We start from the raw sequence: 21747 nt of genomic DNA on the forward strand, positions 1-21747 counted from the left end.
GATGACTTGGATTAGATTAGGGCTCCCAGCTCTGTGATGCTAAGTCCAGCACACATGAATAGGATGAAAGTGCCTGCCGGTTAAAACAGCATGCCTGAAAGTGATATCAATTCAGTTGTTAGTTGGCATGGCAATAAAATGTCTTTGATTAATCACCAGCTTCCTTCACAGCCAGCTTTTTAAACGTTCATTAGATAAGGACATCGCTGGCTAGGCCAGCATTTCTCGCCCATTCCTAAGGGTCAACCACTTTGCTATAGGTCTGGTTTATGTGTAATCCAAGCCAGGTAAGGATGGCAGTTTCCTTTCCTAAGGGATGTTAGTCAACCAGATGCTGTTTTCCAACAAACAGCAATTGATTCATGGTCATCATTTAGACTGTTAATTCCAAATGTTTATTGAATTCAGATTCCACCATCAGTGATGGCAGGGTTTGAACCAAGTTCCCAGATCATTATCTGGATCTCAGTCCATTTATAATACCACTAGGGGTCACCTCTCCAAAGCTCACCCAGAGGCTACTGTGTGGCTGGCAAAGGAAGTAGACATTTGTCTGACTGGTGCAATATGTGAACCTAAGGCAACATGGGATGCAAGGCTGGTTCTATTATTTTCTTGCCGTTTCCCGGTAAGAAAAAAAACTTGCTTGTCCCTATATGCTTGCTTTTCCCCCATGATCTTGTAAATATGTTCTCTTCAGGGACTTATCCCAGTCCCCTTTTAATTAGCATTTGGATCTTTCTCGCACCACACTTCTCAACCCTAAATATTCTCCTCATGAGGATCTTCCAGTTATTGATTCTTTGTCAGTCACCATGAATATTTCCATCAATGGGAGTTGTTTCAAACTTTCTACCCTGCCCAGAGGGAGCTTTACTGTGTACCTAACCCTATGCTGTCCCTCTCCTGGCAGTGTCTGATGGGGGACAGTGTAGATGGAGCTTTTGTTCTGTTTTGTACCTGCTACAGGAATGTTTAATAGGATAGAATAGAATGTGTTGCCCTCTACACCTAACCTGTCCAATATCTGTTTTGTAATTATTTAATGCTTACAGCAGATCCATTTACAAACACATTATTTTAATGAACAAAAGAAACCCTTTGAAATAAATGAGTGTTCATTGTACTACTTGTTAATTCTGTTAACTTGTTTTTTTGTAGATCTGTGTAAGTAAATGCCCAGAAAGGTTTGACAGCTTCATCACTGCACATGCGCAACTTAAAGTGAAACCAGAAAGATGGCAGAATTACTCCCAGTTCTGTAAACCAGGCTTTAATGATTCAACCAAGGTGAGTTACAATCATATTCTTATTTTGTCTTTTACCAGCTTTCCTGGTCCCTCCTGAAGCTGCTGACTCTCGTCAGGTTACAGTTCCTCTACTCAATCTTAACGATAGACAACAGAAAAATTCTCAAAGATAACAAAGTGAAGAGATGATTGGGAGGGATGGACTTGGAGGAATCATTATCACCAGGGAAAAGTGCTGGGGAAAGCATTTGATCTAAAGCCTAACAGGTTGCAAGATGCCAGTGCCAGAGATCATGCATTGTAGGGTTTGAAAAGAAGTGGCTACACAGATAATGGGTGCATTGGTTACAACCTCCAAAATTCCTTCAACTCTTGAAGGATCCCAGCAGATTGGAAAATAGCAAATATTACACATGCACTCAAGAAAGGAGGGAGACAGGAAGCTTCAGGTTGGTTAGTCTAACATCAGTCTAGAGAAAGGTGCTAGAATTCATTATTTAAAGATAGAATCCCTACATTGTGGTAACAGGCCCTTTGGCCCAACAAGTCCACACCGACCCTCTGAAGAGTAACCCACCCAGACCCATTCCCCTACCCTATTACTCTACATTTACCCCTGACTAATGCATCTATATATTCCTGAACACTGTGGGCAATTTAGTATGGTCAATTCACTTAACCTGCACGTCTTTGGATTGTGGGAGGAAACCGGAGGAAATCCATGCAGACACGGGAGAATGTGCAAGCTCCATACAGAATGTTGCCCGAGGCTGGAATTGAACCCGGGTCCCTGGTGCTGTGAGGCAGCGGTGCTAACCACTGAACCACCATGAAAGAGACAATAGACAATAGGTGCAGGAGTAGGCCATTCTGCCCTTTTGAGCCTGCACCACCATTCAATAATATCATGGCTGATCATCCTTAATCAGTATCCTGTTCCTGCCTTATCTCCATAACCCTTGATTCCACTATCCTTGAGAGCTCTATCCAACTCTTTGTTAAATGAATCCAGAGACTGGGCCCCCACTGCTCTCAGTGGCAGAGCATTCCACAAAGCCACCACTCTCTGGGTGAAGAAGTTTCTCCTCATCTCTGCCCTAAATGGTCTACCCCGTATATTTAAGCTGTGTCCTCTGGTTCGGCACTCACCCATCAGCGGAAACATGTTTCTTGTCTCCAGAGTGTCCAATCCTTTAATAATCTTATGTGTCTCAATCAGATCCCCCCTCAACCTTCTAAACTCAAGGGTATACAAGCCCAGCCACTCCAGTCTTTCAGCGTAAGGTTTTATGATTCAAGATAGTTTTGTGAACGTGCAATTGTGTTTAATTAAATCTATTAGAGACTTTTGGTGAAGTAACCTACACAGTGGATAGTGGGGAACTTGGTACATGGGGGGGTACTTGATTTTCCAAAAGTGGTTTGGTATGTTGCCTCATCAAAGGCTGTTTGACAATATAGAAGCATTGGGGGTACAGGGAAATGCATTAATGAGCATCGATAAAGGGTTAGGTAGCTAGCAGGATGCAAAGAGAAGGAATAACTTGGTCTTTTTAGGTTGGTAAACTGCAAGTAGTGCCACAAGGATCAGTGTTGGGTCCACTAGTATTTCCAATCTGTGTATCAATGATTTGATACCAATCTGTCTCTCATAACTTTCCCAAGGGACTATTTCCTTGATTAGCAGGTATTGATATAGGAGGAGCGGAGCTCCAACTGTCCTCACTCACCATCTGCGTAAACTGAACACTATTCACATCTGGACCCCTGGTTAATTTGTGTGTTGAGCAGCTCATTTGGCATGAACTGGGTGTGTAACCTGAGACCATCTGATCTCCATGGATGAGTACCACACTGCATTATGCATGGCCTACTGAGCCAATGAACTAAATGATGGCCTCAGAAAGGCAACTGTGTGAGCTGTGCTGGATGCCAACACAATGTTTGCCGTACTTCCAAGTTCTAGATTGTCCTGTGGATCAATGAGAACGCAACCACCTGCATGTTCCCATTCAAGCCACTCACTATCTTGCCTTGGAAATAATTCACTGTTCCTTCATGATCACTGGGTTAAGATACTGGAGTTCTGCCCCTAACAGCATTGTGGGTCTGCCTGTAACATGTGAACCCCAGTGATTCAAGAAGGCACCTTCTCAAAGGCAGTTACAGATGAGCAACAAATGCTGGCACAGCTAGTGATGTCCACATCCCATGAGTCAATTTTTTTTTAATGTGTTTTTCAAGACACCAAATGTGTTTTGAAACTTTTTATCAAATTGAGTTCATGTTGAAAAATTAACAATAATATATCATAAACTCATTTATTAGAGAGTTTGAGAAAAGCGCATCGTATTTGGCTGCTATCGTAGCAAACATGCAGGTTAAGCTTTAAATTCAGATTTATTTACCAATAGCATCATATGTTGAAGCAAAAATGACTCTGCATGATACATTAATGTGAAAACTTGGACAACTGCTTCAGTGTAAAATGATTGCAATTGTTTCAAGTAATCTCTGCGTATCAGTCTCTCTTTAGTGATCATGGAAAATCATTGCCATGATTCCTGTTTTGGCTTCCATGTGAACACCGGACATGGTAGAATCACTAGTGCCTGGCTGCCATCACATGGACACTATTATGTAAATGTCCTTGGATGTAAAAGCAAAATTGTTTTTTGTCCCACTTCAACTCCAGTCACCACAGTTGTGCATCAATGTTCAGGTCAAAGGGTCATATATGAGGTTCCTTTGTGTCCCTTTGAATTCAATTCTATGGAATTGTTGGGAAGCACGAGGCCAACTCTGAAATGCATTCCTCAGCCTTCAGAGTGATTACAGGTAGTTCTCAGATAACGTGTGTTTCGTCAGCGCGAATTGATTATAACATGATTGATGAATTGTGAGTGTTGTTTGCATAAGGCTTTCCTACTGAGTGAGTTTTCCATAGCATGATCTTCTATAGTGTGAGGTTGCAGAGGAACACAGCTGTCACATTACAGGTCCTTCTGCTATAGTTCTGATCTGATTAAGTTAGGTTTAAAGAGTGGTTGGGACTTTGACCAACAAACCTCTGAGGGAACTATCATAGTTACACAGAAGCACTTAAACTCCATTGTGAAAATACATCAAACTTAACATATCTGTCCAATGAAACAAAAATACTATTTTCACCATAAATTAATATTGAACATTGCCATTGCCACCTATATGTTCACTTTTTGTCTTTCAGACGCCTGTTGAAGTGTTTAAAGATGGGGATTGTCCGGCCTTTTTAACTCCCAGCAAGCCCTGTAAGTGTTTAAAGTTTCATTCAGCAGCTGGGGAACTTTTCCACGGTTTCATCCCTAGGTTCTGTTTGATCAAACCACAGCGGAGCTAGGGAGCAAAGACTGAAGCTTGGAAGGCGCAGGAGATACAGACAATGAGTTACAGACATTGAAAATAGTGAGAGAGAATTTGTAAAACATCACCTACCTATTTCCTTAAGAGTAATGATTTAAAACAAAAGAAGAATTCGATTTTGTTTTTGGTGAAAGAAGTGGTTAAAAGCATAAGAGGTTCAGTGGGTTAAGAGTGCTGTTTATAAGGGACAATAAGTAAAGTGAGAGTGCTGGTTATAGGATCTAGCAGTAGGGTGGGAAGTCTGTTTCTAGGGGACAGTGGACAAATGGCAGTTTTTCAAATTGGTTGGACAGAGCAGTCTGGTGCTTTTTGGCTATGTTATTCTATCAATATTCTCTCTACTTCTACCTTAAAAATATTCAGTGTCTTTGATTTCACCACTTTTTGAGGAATGGTAGGCAAGGTAAAATCACTGTAGTCTTCGCAGACCATCGGGCTGTGCTCTCATTAGAGAGAGATGACTGTTGGTGGTTTCACCTGAGGGCTACCACGCTTCTGGTGAGGAGAGAGGTTCAGAAGGAGATTCCTTTATGGTAACCTTAGCTGGTAACATTGGCATCGCTCTGCATCACAAACCAGCCATGTGAGCTAACCAGCCCCCTTTTGAGGAAAAAATTCCTTTTCTCCATCTTACTAGGAGACCTCTTACTTTTAAGTTGTGTCCCCTAGTTCTAAGCTCGCCTGTAGGAGGAGGCATTCTTTCAACATCAACGCAGTGTAGTCTCCTCCTCATCCTGTGTGTCTCAGTAAGGTCACCACTTATTTTTCTAAGCTCCATTGGATTCAGCCCCATCCTGTCCAAATGTGACTAAAACGATACACAGTATTCTAAATATGGCCTCACCAAAACCTTGAACTGTAGAAAAGCATCCCTACTTTTATATTCCTTTCCATTTGCAATAAATACATTCTATTTGCCTCCCTAATCACTTGTTGTACCTCCTGACGAACTTTGTGATTCATGTGCTAGCACACCAAGATCCCTCTGTACCTCTGAGTTCTGCAAATCTGTCTCTATTTCAATGTTGTGAAGTTTTTCTATTCTTCCTGCCAAATTGAACAAGTTTGCATATGCCTTCATGATGCTTCACATGTAATTTTTTTGCCAAATCACTGAACCTGTCTAAACTATATAGCTTTGCAAGCTCCTCTTCATAACTAACTTTCCTATTATATATGCATTGTCAGCAAATATAATAATTAGAAATTCGGTCCCTTCCTCCAAGTCACTGATAGATATTATGAATAATTGAAGCCTTATATCGAACCCTGTGGTACTCCATTTGACATCAAAATCTGACAAAGACCCATTCATGTCATCTGTTTCCTGTTAGCTAACCAGTCCTTTATCCATACAATATGCTCTCCCCTCCCCCACACAGTCACAAAATGAATTCTTCTTTGTATAGTAATATTTGAGGCACTTTGTCAGATGCCTTAGGGAAGTTTAGTTATAGCACATCTGTAGGATCCTTTTATCCACATTGCTTGTTTTTTTTCCTCCGCAAACTCCAATAAGTTAGTTAAATATTGCTTCCCTCCATAAACGTGCATCTGTTCCATCCTTTGCACCCGGTGTGGTCACCTCTACACCAGGGAAACAGGACGCCGCCTTGCAGATTGCTTCAGAGAACATCTCTGGGACACCCACACCCACCAACTTCACCGCCCCGTGGCTGAACACTTCAACTCCCCTCCCACTCAGTCAAGGACGTGCAGGCCCTGAGCCGTCTCTGACGCCTCGAGGAGGAATGCCTCATATTCCACTTTGGGACCCTGCAACCACGTAGGATAAATGTGGATTTCAACAGCTTCCTCATTTCCTCTCCCCGCCCCCCCCCCCCCCATATTATCCCTGTACCAAGCCTCCAACTTGGCACCACCCTCCAGACCCGTCCATCACTGCACCCCTCTAACCTATCACCTTCGTCCACCTATCACTTTCCCAGCTACCTCCCCCTACCCTAGCCCCCTCCCATTTATCTCAGCCCCGACCCACAAGCCTCATTCCTGATGAAGGGCTTATGCCTGAAACATTGATTCTCCTGCTCCTTGGATGCTGCCTGACCGATTGTGCTTTTCCAGCACCTTACACTCTACTCCCTTCCATAAAATCATATTGACTCTGCATTGAGATTTTCTAAGCAATCCTCCTCATTTAAAGATTCTAGCATTCCCCATGTGCTGGATGTTAAGCAAATTGTCTGACTTGTTCCATTGACAATTAGCAACAAAGCAAAATTGTGGGAGCACGTCAAAACGAAGTTAATTGTTACCATTGTATACCCAGAGAACAGTCATAACTGGATTGTTTTGGTGTGCAAGGGAGTTGAAAGTTATAGTCACTGACAGATGGAGGAGGCAATGGCCTAGTGGTATCACTGTTAATCCAGTGATCCAGGTCATGTTCTGGGGAGCCAGCTTTGAACTCTGCCACTGCAGATGGTGCAGTTTGATTTCAATAAAAAGTAAATCTTGAAATAAAGCCATTAATCCACTGTCAATTGTCGAGAAAACGTCGTCTAATTCACTAATGTTCTTCAGGGAAGGAAACTACCATCCTTACCTGGTCTGGTCTACATGTGACCCTAGACCCACAACAGTGTGATTTGACTGTATACTGCCATCTGGGCGATTAAGGATGGGAAATGAATGCTGGTCTCGCCAGCGACTCTCATCCCATAAACAAATTTTTTAAAAGAAAATGTGGAATTGGTCACAATCGAATCAGCCATTATTTTCTCGAATGGTGGAGCAGATTCAAGGGGTAGAATGGCTACCGTCTGCTCCTGTTTTTGATTATTCAGTAATGCCTGAGGTTAATTCTGTACGTTCCCTTTGCCAGTTGAATTTGATTTTTGTTTCTAAAATTCATTGAATATGTTTTAATAACCTTTCTCCTTCTTGAACTGAGTGGACCAAGCTGAGTCCGAACTGTTCCTCACCGCCAAAGGGTCCCTCATAGAGATGAGGAGCAAGGACCTGTGTGGAATTTACAATTCTGTGAATTAAACCAGAGGAACTGACCAGTGAAATATATTCTTGGTTGCTGCTATTGGGATTTTTCCAGACAGATTTATGATGCTCTCATATTTACTTTACAGTTACCCAAAGATGCCTCCCTGACCTAAAAGTCCAGCGGGGTGTGGTTAAAGTTGCCGACAAGACTGCTTTCAGTTCAGATGATGGTGGATCTGTAAACGCCACGCAGTTGCTGGAAGGAGTGAAGTTTGTACACCTTATTAATTTTGTGATGTCGGGGTTTTATGCTCCACTGGGTAGTGTTAGTGCTAGAAGTGGGAGGTTTTCCATTGTCTGTGGTCTTCATCAGTGTCATTATTGAGCATTTCCAGGTATAGTACAGTTTGGATACAGAGGAAAACCCATTGTGTTCTCAGATCAGATAAGTGTCAGCTCAGCACACAGGTTACATTCTTTCTCCCCAGTTAGAAATTTGTGCTTTCAAACCCTCTTCCGAAACTTGGATGCATAGTCAAAGCTGAGTATTCAATGTAAGACTGGAACATGACTTTATTTTGTATTTAAGGGTAAGACTGAACACCTTAAATTTTCAGGTTATCAGAGGAAGCCAGCATGGGCGGGGCATACTTTGTCATTTTTGATTGTCATCTCTTTAAAAATAAAATCATTTTAAGACTTGGAAATGTCGATATGGGCTGGCAGAAGACATTTGATGAAGTACCTTTATAAGAGATTCTTGATTTCAATTTGAAACAGTTATTAACCTGTTTGGGAATGGCGTGAGATGAAGAAAGGGCAGATAGTTGAATTGGTAAAATGTGACCATTGGTGTCCCTGCAGGATTTGTGCTGGGGCCTTAACTATTCATTGGCTTAATGATCACATTCTGAGATAGAAAACCAGATACAGCCAGTTTTGCTATAATGCGGTAGTTCCATACTTGTGCAATCCCGTTTTATAAGATAATCACTTAATAGCAGCACCATTTGAACTAATGGGGCTAGAATCATGTTGTAACCAACATGTGCTTTAAAACATCGCATTTTAGAAACCGTGTCCTCAATTCGTGTGTTAAAGAAGTGCATGTTATAGCAGAACAATCTGTATCTAAACTTGGTATATGGGTAGGTGGCAATGTCAATAGTGTAAATGGAACGATAGAAAGGGAGGAAAATTAAGTGAATGGAAAAATATGGCAAATAGATTTTCATTATTAGTGAATATGAGGTTATCTATTTAGAATATGACAGGAAACTTTCTAAATGTTGGATTAAAAATACAAGCAACGGTAGAAGTTTAAAAGAAAGCTGTGGGCGAAGTACATCTGTCATGAAAAGGTCATAAAGTGGTACAGAAAATAATCAAAAAGCTTTTGGAATTCTGGTCTTTGTTTCTCAAGAAATCAAATGCAAAAGATAGGTTACTTTACATAATGACTATGCCAGACCACATCTGAAAGATGGCAAGCAATTCTGCACACTGCAACTCTGAAACAATTGATGGGTACTGACTGGAGGAGGGCCACATCAATTATTAAGGGTTAAACTTCAAGGATAAATTAAACAAATCTTGGGAATTTAAGGCTATGGGTCAAGTGCTGGAAAATGGAATTACAATAGTTGAGTGGTTGCATTTGACTGATGCAGACTCAAAGGATTGAAGATTCATTTTCTTTGACTCAAATACACACTTATATTGAAGTACTACCTGGAAAGAAATTGAAGAATTTTAACCATGTGGACATTTTCTGGAATTGAAAAGGGATTTATCAGGTGTTCTCTCGAAAGAAGCTAACAGTCTAAAGTGTGCTGTGATTTCTGCTCTTCCACTGGAAATGAAATGAATGGAGAATCAGTTAAACAAAGCCTTCAAAGAGAATGGGTGTTTATAGCTTTACTGCAAAAACCCGACTTTGAGAGGAACAGGAGTCCCCGTGTTAATGGTTTCCTAGCAACTCCAGATGGGTGCAGCTCTAATAACACTCGAAGCTCAACACCATCCAGGACAATTTGAGGTGTACAAGGTAATGAGAGGCATGGATAGAGTCGATAGCCAGACATTTCCCCAGGGCAGGATTGACTGCCACGAGGGATCATCGTTTTAAGGTGTTAGGTGGAAGGTATAGAGGAGACGTCAGAGGTAGGTTCTTTATGCAGAGAGTTGTGAACACATGGACTTTTAAGCGACTGCTGGACATGCGCATGGACAGCAGTGAAATGAGGGGTGCGTAGTTTAGGTTATTTTATTATAAATTATTATTAATCCTCGGCACAACATCATGGGTTGAATGACCTGTTCTGTGCTGTACTTTTCTATGTTCTACAAAGGTGCTTACTTGACTGGCAACACATCCACTCTCTCCAACCCTGACACCCAGTAGCAGCAGTGTGTACCATCTACAAGATACACTGCAGCAATTCACGAAGATTCCTTACCAAATCCATGATCACTACTATCTAAAGGATCAGGGCAACAGATACATGGGAATGGCAGCCCCTGCAAGTTCCTCTCCAAGCCACTCACCATTGTCATGTGGACATGTCACCTTTCTCCAGTGTTGCTGGTTCAAAACCCTGCAATTCCCTCCCTAACAACATTGTGCCCCTACTTGCAACATGGACTGCAGTGATTCAAGAGGACAGCTCACTACCACCTTCTCGAGGGTAACTAGGGGTGAACAATAAGCGCTGACACAGCCAGTGACCCACATTATATTGTTTAAAAAACATTCTTTCTCAACTTGAGATTTATGCTGTACCACCCCAAGAAGCACAGTAAAGAAGGAATCTCAGAATTTTGTGAAATCCTATTCTCAGTCCAAGTCTCTGGGAACCTGAGAGTTATTAAATACCATCTTATCTGCCTTCTTGGTAAAACCTGATGTAGTGGACTGTAACCAATTCTTAGCATCTCAAATCCAAGTTTATTAGAATCCGAGCTGGACTCTATCATCACACTACAGCTGTCAAGTGATTCCGTTTTGTCATCAGGAGCCGATGGAAGTGACGAATCATTGCATTCCAGACCCTTGGCTCACAATGGCTGTTTTTTCCTTGTACTCTGTATAAAACAAAGCCTAACCTTTGCAAAGAATTGTCTTTTTCTATACATAGACCATAGATTAGTCAATATTTTCCACTTTCTTCAAGGACAAGTTTCATTTCTAATAACTGGATTATTTTGAATTTGTTAAGGAAGCCTGCTGGACTTTTCTCGTGTTCTGGGTGGTGATTAAATCAATGTGTGTGTACTAATGACTAATGGAGCAGTAGGGCTGATTATCAGCACACTAGACCATCAGGCCTGTAGTACGAACTACAGATTACACCCTGGACTAAGTGTGTAGAGGTGATTTGATTCTAGTTTTCAAGATGTTAAATAGGACAACTAGTGCAGATTGGGAGAAATTATTCCATTAATCAGAAATCTGGGATACTGGATGTAGTCAGGAAAAATAGCTGACACCTTTCGTGGTTGAATTGGGAAATGCTTAGAGACACAATGGTGAAAGGGGTTTGGTACTCTCTTCAACAAACACCATTGATGCTCAATCACTCATTTTTAAAACTGATTTTTTTAAAAGTGAAAGCTATTAAATGTGTGAGAGAAAAATAGGCATTTGTAGTTCACAGATCTCGGTGAAGATCCGGTTCAAAGAGCTTAAATATTGTCATTCTATTCCTCTTCCCTATTGATACTTGTGTGTTTTAGGGGTAAGATTAAAACTGTCCCTTACAAGAACAGTCAACAGAGAGAAGGAAGTTTTCAAGTCTTTAGCTTTGGTTGGAATTGAATCTTGTTCCAGAGTTGAAAGGCCTGTTTCCATTCCATTGTGCTACCCAACGTTCCTCCTCATTAGAATCCAGTAGAAGGATATACAATGATACTAACATTGACCTGGTTAAGGTTAATATTACTGAAAACTGTTTTAACCCATTAGACAAAGTGATTATAGTTTTTATCCAGTGACTACTCAAACAAAATCTGGAAAAATCTTGTAATCTATCAAAACACTGAAGTTAAGGGATATCAATAGATAACAGCCTGGATGTTTCAAAAGGACTTGGTTATCCTGGGATAAAAAGCCCTTCCTGATGAAGAGCTTTTGCCCGAAATGTCGATTTGACTGCTCCTTGGATGCTGCCTGAACTGCTGTGCTCTTCCAGCACCACTAATCCAGAATCCTTTCCTCGGGTAAAGCAGACCGCTATTGAGTATAAACCCCTGTGAACATGTTCCCTGCTTCGTCCCCTCTCACCACCACCTCTTCAATTCTGGATCACTTCCCCAAGGTCTCCCAATCCACATAACCTACTTAATTCCTTTCCACATCTCCACAGGCTTGTGTTGAACTTAACTGTAATTATAGATCCCTTTTTTCTGTTTTACAGGGGAGCAAACATAGTGCTTGAAGCCAGAGAGGTTGTAATGAAGATATTTGAAGATTACACACAATCTTGGTACTGGATTTTGATGTAAGTGTTTAATTAATTCCCCCCTTTTGTAATTTCCAATAGGACAGGCTCTAAGGTTTGTTCCTACTTTTACGAGAGTCCCCTAAAGTGCTGTCTGTATTCCTCATTGACAGTGCACTATCTGAAAACACACACAGCCATTTTCATACGTGCACTGAAGAAGCTAAACTTCCCTTCAGCACCATATGTCATTATTCTCCATGGCTTCTCGTTCACATCGAGAAATCTCCTCCTAAATATTGGCAAGACCAAAGCTCAATGTCTGTATATCTGGCTATCTGGTAACACCTGAATTAGTGGACTATCACTAATTCACCGAAATTCAAATCCAAGTTTGTTGGAATCAGAGCTGAACTGTAACATCAAACTAAGAGAGGTAGTGCAGGAGTTTTCTGTGGTTATCCCCATTTCAAACAAGAATGCTATTTTGGAAAGTGTAGGGGGTGATGGATTCTTGGGGAACATAGCATGGTATTGACACTGGTTCTAACATAATGAGGGGTACGTCAGGTCCCAAGAGATCGATTGTGTTAGGGGACTCACTAGTCCGAGGTACAGACAGACATTTCTGTGGCCAGCTGCAAAAAATCAGAATGGTGTGTTGTTTCCCTGGCGCCAGGATCAAGGATGTCTCAGCGAGGGTGCAGTGTTCTCACGGGGGAGAGGGTCCAGCAGGAGGTCATTGTCCACATTGGAACCAACTACATTGGAAGGGAAAAGGTTGAGATTCTGAAGGGAGAATACAGAGTTAGGCAGAAATTTAAAAAAAGGAGGTCCTCTAGAGTAGTAATATCTGGATTACTCCCGGAGCTAGTGAGGGCAGGAATAGGAGGATAGAGCAGATGAATACATGGCTGAGGACCTGGTGTCTGGGAGAAGCATTCACATTTTTGGATCGTTGGAATCTGTTTTGGAGTAGAAGTGACCTGTACAAGAAGGACGGATTGCATCTAAATTGGAAGGGGACTGATAAAGTGGTAGGGAGATTTGGTAGAGCTGCTCAGGAGGATTTAAACTAGTAAGGTTGTGGGGTGGAGGGTAGAGCTTTGGGACCCAGGAAGATAGTGAAGAAAGCGATCAATCTGAAACTGGTACACTTGAGAACAGAAGCGAGTCAAACAGTCAGGGCAGGCAGGGACAAAGCAGAGAACAAGGTAGGACTGATAAATTAAACTGCACTTATTTCAATGCAAGGGGCCTAACAGGGAAGGCAGCTGAACTCAGGGCATGGTTAGCAACATGGGAAACGTGGCCCAGGGATGAGCGGGACTGGCAGCTTAATGTTTCAGGATACAAATGCTACAGGAAAGACAAAAAGGGAGGCAAGAAAGGAGGGGGAGTGGCATTTTTGATCAGGGATAGCATTGCAGCTGTACTGAGGGAGGATATTTCCACAAATACATCCAGGGAAGTTATTTGGGTGGAACTGAGAAATAAGAAAGGGATGATCACGTTATTGGGATTGTATTATCGACTCCCTAATAGTCAGAGGGAAATTGAGAAACAAATTTGTAAGGACATTTCAGTTATGTGTAAGAATAATGTGGTTATGGTAGGGAATTATAACTTTCCAAATATAGACTGGGACTGCCATAGTGTTAAGGGTTTAGCTGGAGATGAATTTAAGTGTACAAGAAAATTTTCTGATTCAGTATAGAACATAGAACAGTACAGCACAGAACAGGTCCTTCAGCCCATGATGTTGTGCCGACCACTGATCCTCATGTTTGCACCCTCAAATTTCTGTGCCCATATGCATATCCAGTAGTCTCTTAAATGTCCCCAATGACCTTGCTTCCACAACTGCTGCTGGCAATGCATTCCATGCTCTCTCAACTCTATGTGTAAAGAACCCGCCTCTGACATCCCTTCTATACTTTCTTCCAACCAGCTTAAAACTATGACTCGTGTTAGTCATTTCTGCCCTGGGAAGTAGTCTCTGGCTATCGACTCTATCTATGCCTCTCATTATCTTGTATACCTCAATTATGCTGATGTACCTACGAGAGAAGGTGCAAAACTTGACCACTCTTGGGAAATAATGCAGGGCAGGTGACTGAGGTGTCAGTCGGGGAACACTTTGGAGCCAGCGACGAATTCTATTTGTTTTAAAATAATGGAAAAGATAGACCAAATCTAAAAGTTGAAGTTCTAAATTGGAGAAGGCTAATTTTGGTATTAGGCAAGAACTTTCAAAAGCTGATTGGACACAGATGTTTGCAGGTAAAGGGATGGCTGGAAAATGGGAAGCCTTCAGAAATGAGATAACAAGAATCCAGAGACAGTATATTCTTGTTAGGGTGAAAGGAAAGGCTGGTAGGTATAGGGAATGCTGGATGTCTAAAGAAATTGAAGGTTTGGTTCAGAAAAAGAAGGAAGTATGTGTCAGATATAGACAGGATAGATCAAGTGAATCCTTAGAATATAAAGGCGGCAGGAGTGTACTTGAGAGGGAAATCGGGAGGGCAAAAAGGGGACATGAGATAGCTTTGGCAAATAGAGTTAAGGAGAATCCAAAGGGTTTTCACAAATACATAAAGGACAAAAGGGTAACTAGGGAGTGAATAGGGGCCCTCAAAGATCAGCAAGGCAGCCTTTGTGTGGAGCTGCAGAAAATGGGGGAGATACTAAATGAGTTTATGAAATCATGAGGGGCATGGATAGGATAAATAGACAAAGTCTTTTCCCTGGGGTTGGGGAGTCCAGAACTCGAGGGCATAGGTTTAGGGTGAGAGGGAGAAGATATAAAAGAGATCTAAGGGGCAACTTTTTCACACAGAGGGTGGTACATGTATGGAATGAGCTGCCAGAGGAAGTGGTGGAGGCTGGTACAATTGCAATATTTAAGAGACATTTGGGTGGGTATATGAATAGGAAGGGTTTGGAGGGATATGGGCCGGGTGCTGGCAGGTGGGACAAGATTGGGTTGGGATATCTGGTCGGCATTAACACGGTGGACCGAAGGGTCTGTTTCTGTGCTGTCATTTCTCTGTGACTCTCTGGCTGTCAATGATTCACCTTTGTCAACAGGAACCACTGGAAGTGACAAATCATCACATTTCAGAACCTTAGTTGTGCCCTTCCTAAAATAAAACCCAATCTTGCAGAAATCGCCACCATTTTTTCCCTTTTGGTCATTGATTCATAATCACTTCTGTCTCATTGACCAAATAGCGGCAATGGAAGTTGTTGATTTGATTTTTGTCTGCCTGTTTGTAGAGGAATGAGTATCGCCCTGGTGATTAGTCTGCTCTTTGTCATCTTGATGCGTTTCATTGCTGCGTTTGTGGTGTGGTCGATCATCCTGATGGTCATTGCTGTCCTTGGCTATGGTAGGTCATGTCACTTATTCATCTGTGAAATTATCATTTCTGGCAACCTTTATAGGTCAGGAATATTTAAATTGTTCCCCAACTACCATGTCCCCAGGATGAGTTGGCAGAAATCACTGTGTTTGTCTTTATGTGAAGGGACTGCTGGCCTGTGTGCACTCAAGCCTGCAAATAGTGTGAACCAAGTGCAATACTGATCCTACAGCTGAGGAGAGTATTGCTCTATTTAACGTTCGGCTTGTAGACGTTGGATGCCAAGTTGAACTGAGCTAGTCTAAACAATAACCTCAAAGCTCTGGGTTAAGGTTAAGGAACAGAAACACAACCAGATTGATGTTTTTATGTATTTGTGATGAATTTAGGATGAGGTTTGGGTGTGATCATAAGACTTGAGAGCAGAAGTGGACTATTCAGCCCAATGCAACTGCTCTATTTATTAAAGTAGGGCTGGTCTGATAATCCTCAACTCCACTTTCCTGTGTTTTTACCCCATAATCCTTGGTTCGCTTAAGGTTTAAAGGTCTGTCTGTCTCAGCCTTGAATATACTGAAGGACCCAGCTTCAACAACCCTCTGAATAAAGGATTCGACAGATTAAACATTCTTTGAATGAAGAGTCCGCTTCTCATCTCTGCATTAATTGGGTGGCCTATTATCCTGAGATTATAGCCTCTGGTCCTAGACACACACTCAGTAGGAGAAATGACCTTTCCACTTCGACCCAGTCAAACCCTGTTAGAATCTTGCATGTTTCAACAAGGGATGGCTCTCTTTCTTCTAAACTGAGTACAGGCCCAACCAACTCAACATCTATATATAAAAAAGAAAAAATCTCTCCATAGCTGAGATCAACCAAGTGACTCTTCTCTGGACTTCCTCCAACGCCTCCCCTTCGATAAGGGGACCAAAACTGCTCACTGTTTGAGATATGGTCTAATTAGTGCTTGTATAGCTTGTACTCCATTCCATTTGCCTTTCCTGTTACCCACTGAACTTGGATGTTAGCTTTTTATGGCTCATGGCCAAGGACTCCCACATCCCTCTGTGTTGCAGCTTTCTGCATGCTCTTGCCATTGGAGAAATTCACTCCTTTGTTTCTGCCAAAGTACAGAACCTCTCTTTTTTTTTTCCACATTGTATTACGTCTGCCTTCACTTAACCTGTCCATATCTGTCTGTAGATTCCTCCTGTCCTCACTACTTGCCTTCCCACCTATTTTTGTCATTCACAAATTTGGCTATAATATATTCACTTCCATCATCCAAGCAATTAAATATATTTTGTAAATAATTATGGCCCTAGCACTGACCCTTTTGGCACTAGTTGCAAGTTGCCATCCTGAAAATGCCCCTTTTAACCCAACCCTTTTATTGACCAGTGCTCTATCCATGCAAATACAATCCCCCAAAACGGATAGATAGCGGTGTTCAGATGACATGACTGTTATCAGGCTCAGTCTCACATGACGTACAGTGGGGAGACTGAGAGATTGCTCACTCAGCCAACAAATAAAAAATCAGTGCCTTCCAAGAGAGGAGGAGATTGAAAAAGCAAACCATTATGTAAAACGTTTGAGTTGGAAACTATTGGTAGTTAATGCACATTATGCTGAAGATTAGTTATTTTGTTTGGTTGTTGCAGGTATTTTTCACTGCTACATGGAATATAAACAGTTGAAAGGAGTGCAAGGATCAGAGGTGACGATCAAAGAACTGGGCTTCCATACTGACCTCCGAGTCTACCTGCATCTACGGCAGACCTGGCTGGCATTCCGTAAGGAACAGTTTGTTTCACTTCACATCGCAGTTGAACTCTGTGTTCAACATTAAGATTTTAACCAGCCTGGTGGGGTTAGAGAGAATGGAGCTTTACCATTTAATGTAGTGGTGAAGAAAAAAAAATGTTACTAAAGAGCGCAGATGGTTTCACTCTGGATCCTCAACGAGCTAGGTCAGAACACTGAGATGCGCTGTTATCGTTTGATTCAAGGAGTTTTATCTTTAGTTTGGAAAATCGCATATGTCACACTGCTGTCCAAGAAAGCTGAGGCAGGTAGGAGTAACCAAGGAATTAAGCATCAGTTAGGCTAATAAATATTTTAAGGAATTTAGAGTGTTTTTTTTAAACTAGCCAGCATTTGTTGCTCATCCCCAATTGCACAGAAGGCAGGATAACAGTCAGCCGCATTGCTGTGGGTCTGGAGTAACATGTAGGCCAGACCAGGAGAGGATAGATAGACGGGCATGAGGCTGAAATAACAGAGCAAGCCAGGCAGAGACGATTCGTGGAGAAGTCGACATTTCGGGTGTAACCCTCCTTCAGACCAGGGAAGGATGGCAGTTTCCTTCCCGAAAGTACATTAGTGACTTAATGGTAGGTGACTGAACACCTTAAAATTTTCAGCTGATCAGATTCATCTAACTTCGATTTGTAACAAGTAAATCCTATCTGATGAAACAGAATTAATCTGTAAAACAGAAAAGCAAAATACTGTGGATGTTAGAACTCTGAAATAAGGAAGCATGTCTGTGGAAAGGAATGGGATTAATGTTTTGAATGAATATCTGTTAGCATTTACATGGATTTCTGAAGCAATTGGTAAAGCTTTTCATAAACTGTTGGCTAAAGTTGATGCTCATGGGATCGAGGGCAACTTAATGACCTGGTTAGGAAATTGGCTGAGTAGCACTAAACAAAATGAAGCGATAATGGGTATGTGCTCATCGGCAGGATATCAGCAGTGGTGTGCTGCAAAGAGTTCTCTCTGACCTTCAACTAATCATCATGTTCATGCGAGAGAGCAATCAGCGCTCAAACTTGTTGACAGAAAAGATCGGCTGTAGCAAATCTTGGGGTAAAAACAATAACTTGATAGAACTGAGCCTGATTATTGCTGGGAGAAAAGGCCTATTCTGTCAAAACTTTCTGTCTTGCACTCATCAGATTAATTCACAAGTATCCCATTTCCAGGGGAAAATGATTGATTATTGTTGGCAAATGCACTCTAGTTCAGATGTTGCTATGGGAATGAACTGGTCAATGGTAACTGACACTTAACTGCCAAGCCTTGTTTAAATTTTAAATCAGGAAAGACAATTGGTATTGCCCTGAGAAATGCGCCAGACTATGCTGTTTATTTTGTTGAGTTGAACCAAGGAGCATGTATGACATGTTAGAAATGTAAAAGTAAATAGGGGTTTCTGTAGATGACCAAAAAAAAAACTTAATGAGTCTTAGTCCCTGCAGTTAGAGTTTTAGGAATTAACAATGGAAAGTAAGGAGATGGCAGATGAATTGATCAGGTATTTTGTATCAGTTTTCACTGCAGATGATACAAATAATATCACAGAAGTAACAGAATCAGGAAATGGACAGGGGGAAGAACTCAAGAAAATTACAATCATCAAAGTGGAACAGGGCAAGTTATTGGAGCTGTAGTTGACAAGTGCTGATCCTTGATGAACTTACTCTTCTCTTGGATCTTAGTCAGTGAATTTATTTTCCTAAATTACCTGGAGTCGGGAAAGATTCAATTAGACTGGAAATTAACAAGTGCAATTTCTTTCTTTAAAAATAGGGAAGGAGAGCAAGAAAAACTACAGACCATTTAACTTTAACATCTGTGATAGGGCAAGTTATTGTTAAACACATTAAAACAGGGCACTTAGAAAAGGTCCAAGGTAAGGGTGTCTCATTTTATGCACAACTTGCAGTGCCTTGTTTCTATATTTCTTTGCCTTCTATTATTTCCATTGTTGCAATTTCAGGGATTATCAGAATTTATATTTCAGTAACTCTGCAATGGTATTTCATTTTGCTCTCAATTGACTGCACAAAATGGCGGATGTACTTGAGTGAAAATGGTATAAAGTGTCACTTATTGCAGCTCAAAGGTCAGGCACCTTTTCAGTGTTTTGGATCCTGAATTGAGTCATACTTCAGTCTAAACAATTTCAGCAATCCTATAATTTTTAGTTTTTGTTCCATAATGTTAGCTTTAAACTTTTTTATTTGACAGAAGACACAATTTTTGTCAATAAATATTTTAATCAGCTGAATCTGAGTGACAGCTGCTGTTGTGGAAAGTTCCACAAAACGCAGAATTAAACCAGTTCCAATTGATAAGAGCAGACCCAGAAGAGTGGCTGCTTTGATAGTGAGTACCTATGTGCCTGAAATAACCATACCTTGGAGAAAGTCAGGATTGCAGATGCTGGAGATCAGAGTCGGGAGTATGTTGCTGGAAAAGCACACCAGGTCAGGCAGCATCCGAGGAGCAGGAGAATCGATGTTTGAAGGGCTTGTAACCATACCTTGAAATAACATGGGGACTGCTCACTTTCAGCGAGATGTTAGGTGACTTGTACCTTCCCATTCTCCTCTTCTCAGTTGTGTTTAACCTTGTTGCACACAGAAGCTTTTGCTCAAAACAAAGCATCCATCAGACAAGGAATAATGAAGCAACCATTCTTGGGTTTGACATCACGAGGGTTTGGAAGTTTGTCATCAGCACGTGGGTTCTGATTTATGTTTCTCTGCTCCCAGAGACAAATATGTAATGTCATCTTTTTCTCATTGCAGTGATCATTCTGGTAATCGTGGAAGTTATCATCATTCTGATGTTAATATTCCTACGGAAGAGGATTCTGATAGCAATAGCCCTGCTAAAGGAAGCAAGCAAGTGCGTTCCGAATGATTATAAAGAGAATGGTTCGGGTTCGATGCCAGGATGCTGTGGGGGGGTCGTCAGTTCAATTTGAGCTGAAGCATTGGGAGGTGGGAGGGCTCAAGTTTGAGGTGAGGGGTGAGGCAGGGAGGCTGGGGGTTTGAGGTGAGCAAAGCAGGTGGTGGGCTGCAATATGCTCTGGGTTTAAGGTGGGGATTGTTGATGGTCTCGCAGACTCCTCGCCTGAAGTCGGTTCACAACCACGTCTGGTTGTATAAGGGAGAAAATGGGAAGACAGTTGGATTACGAGAGACTTCTTGACAACAATATTAGTAACTTGCCATGTTTTCTTTGTCTTTCTGCAGAGCTGTTGGCTGTATTATGTCCACTTTGGTCTATCCTGTCATCACATATCTCCTGCTGTTACTCTGCGTAGCTTACTGGGGCATTACCGCTGTGTATCTTTTAACCAAAATTTTGCCTCTGTTTTCACAGTGGAAGGTGATCATTTCTTCCCAAAAACTGCAGTCACTACACAGGAACTTGGTGTAATTACGGTAAATAGGGAGAAGATATTAAGTAAACTGATGGGATTAAAGGCAGATAAGTCCCAGGCCTGATGGCCCCCACCTGTGGATATTAAAGGAGGTGGCGGCAGAGGTAGTGAATGCATTAGTTATAATATTACAAAATTCTCAGGATTCTGGAAAGGTACCAGTGGATTGGGAACATGCTAATGCAACAGCCTTATTTTAAAAAAGATGATGTGGGGAAAAAAGCTCCCTTTCCCTTTCACGGTGGCACAGTGGTTAGCACTGCTACCTCACAGCGCCAGGGATCCAGGTTCAATTCCAGCCTTGGGCAACTGTGTGGAGTTTGCACATTCTCCCCGTGTCTGTGCGGGTTTTCTCCAGGTGCTCCGGTTTCCCCCCTCAATTCAAAGCTGAACACTTTAAGTAAAGTGGCTGTGCTAAATTGCCCAGAGTATTCAGAGCCTGTTTCCACACTGTATTCTATTCAATGCTTGTATGCAAACACTGTCTCTGTGTCTGTCTTGCACGCACGCGCTTTTGCTCTCTCCTTTCTCGCTCTCTTCTTTCTTTTTCGCTCTCGCTCTCTCCTTTCTTTCTTTCTTGCTCGCTCTCTTTCTTCTCTCTCGCTCTCTCCTTTCTTTCGCGCTTGCTCTCTCTTCTGCCTCCCCCATCAAACACGCATACACCCTCATACATCCAGTCCTCAAAACGAAAGCACACAATGCATCCCATTTTCTGCAGCATCCCCTCGCCCCAAAAAGACAGTTTGTCACTGACTCTGTCTTGTTTGCACTCCCATTCCCACACACACACACACACACGCTCCATCTGACACATGAAGCTTAATATGTAATACACTCACCCTTGAGGCAGAGTTGTGGTTTCATTTGCCACTCCAGAGATTTAAGCTGAAAATCTAATTTTAACACTCTGCTGTTGAGGGAGATCCACATTGTTGGAGGGTTGTTACTGGTGAAAGGGGGACTGTCACTGATAGGGAACCTGTTCTTCGGAAATAATAAGTTAAGCCTCATTTTAATGTCCTTTAACACCATTTAAAGTTCTCTAAATTCTGGCCAAACCCATCTAAAACAAAAGCTTTTCATTG

At 41.8% G+C, this 21747-nt stretch overlaps 1 protein-coding gene across 2 annotated transcripts in view; it reads left to right on the forward strand.

Moving 5' to 3' along the window:
- The window catches only part of LOC122552333 (choline transporter-like protein 2), a 76755-nt gene that overhangs the window by 48294 nt on the left and 6714 nt on the right, over positions 1–21747 (forward strand). For both annotated transcript variants that reach the window (XM_043695090.1, XM_043695089.1), the window contains exons 6-13: positions 1162–1290; positions 4480–4540; positions 7757–7880; positions 12026–12109; positions 15329–15441; positions 17082–17213; positions 20022–20121; positions 20472–20564. In XM_043695090.1, coding sequence (XP_043551025.1) covers positions 1162–1290; positions 4480–4540; positions 7757–7880; positions 12026–12109; positions 15329–15441; positions 17082–17213; positions 20022–20121; positions 20472–20564 — 836 coding nt within the window. The remainder of the gene's footprint in view (positions 1–1161; positions 1291–4479; positions 4541–7756; positions 7881–12025; positions 12110–15328; positions 15442–17081; positions 17214–20021; positions 20122–20471; positions 20565–21747) is intronic.

This window comes from Chiloscyllium plagiosum, chromosome 8 (genome assembly GCF_004010195.1).
Source record: "Chiloscyllium plagiosum isolate BGI_BamShark_2017 chromosome 8, ASM401019v2, whole genome shotgun sequence".
In the NCBI taxonomy this organism is placed as follows: domain Eukaryota; kingdom Metazoa; phylum Chordata; class Chondrichthyes; order Orectolobiformes; family Hemiscylliidae; genus Chiloscyllium; species Chiloscyllium plagiosum.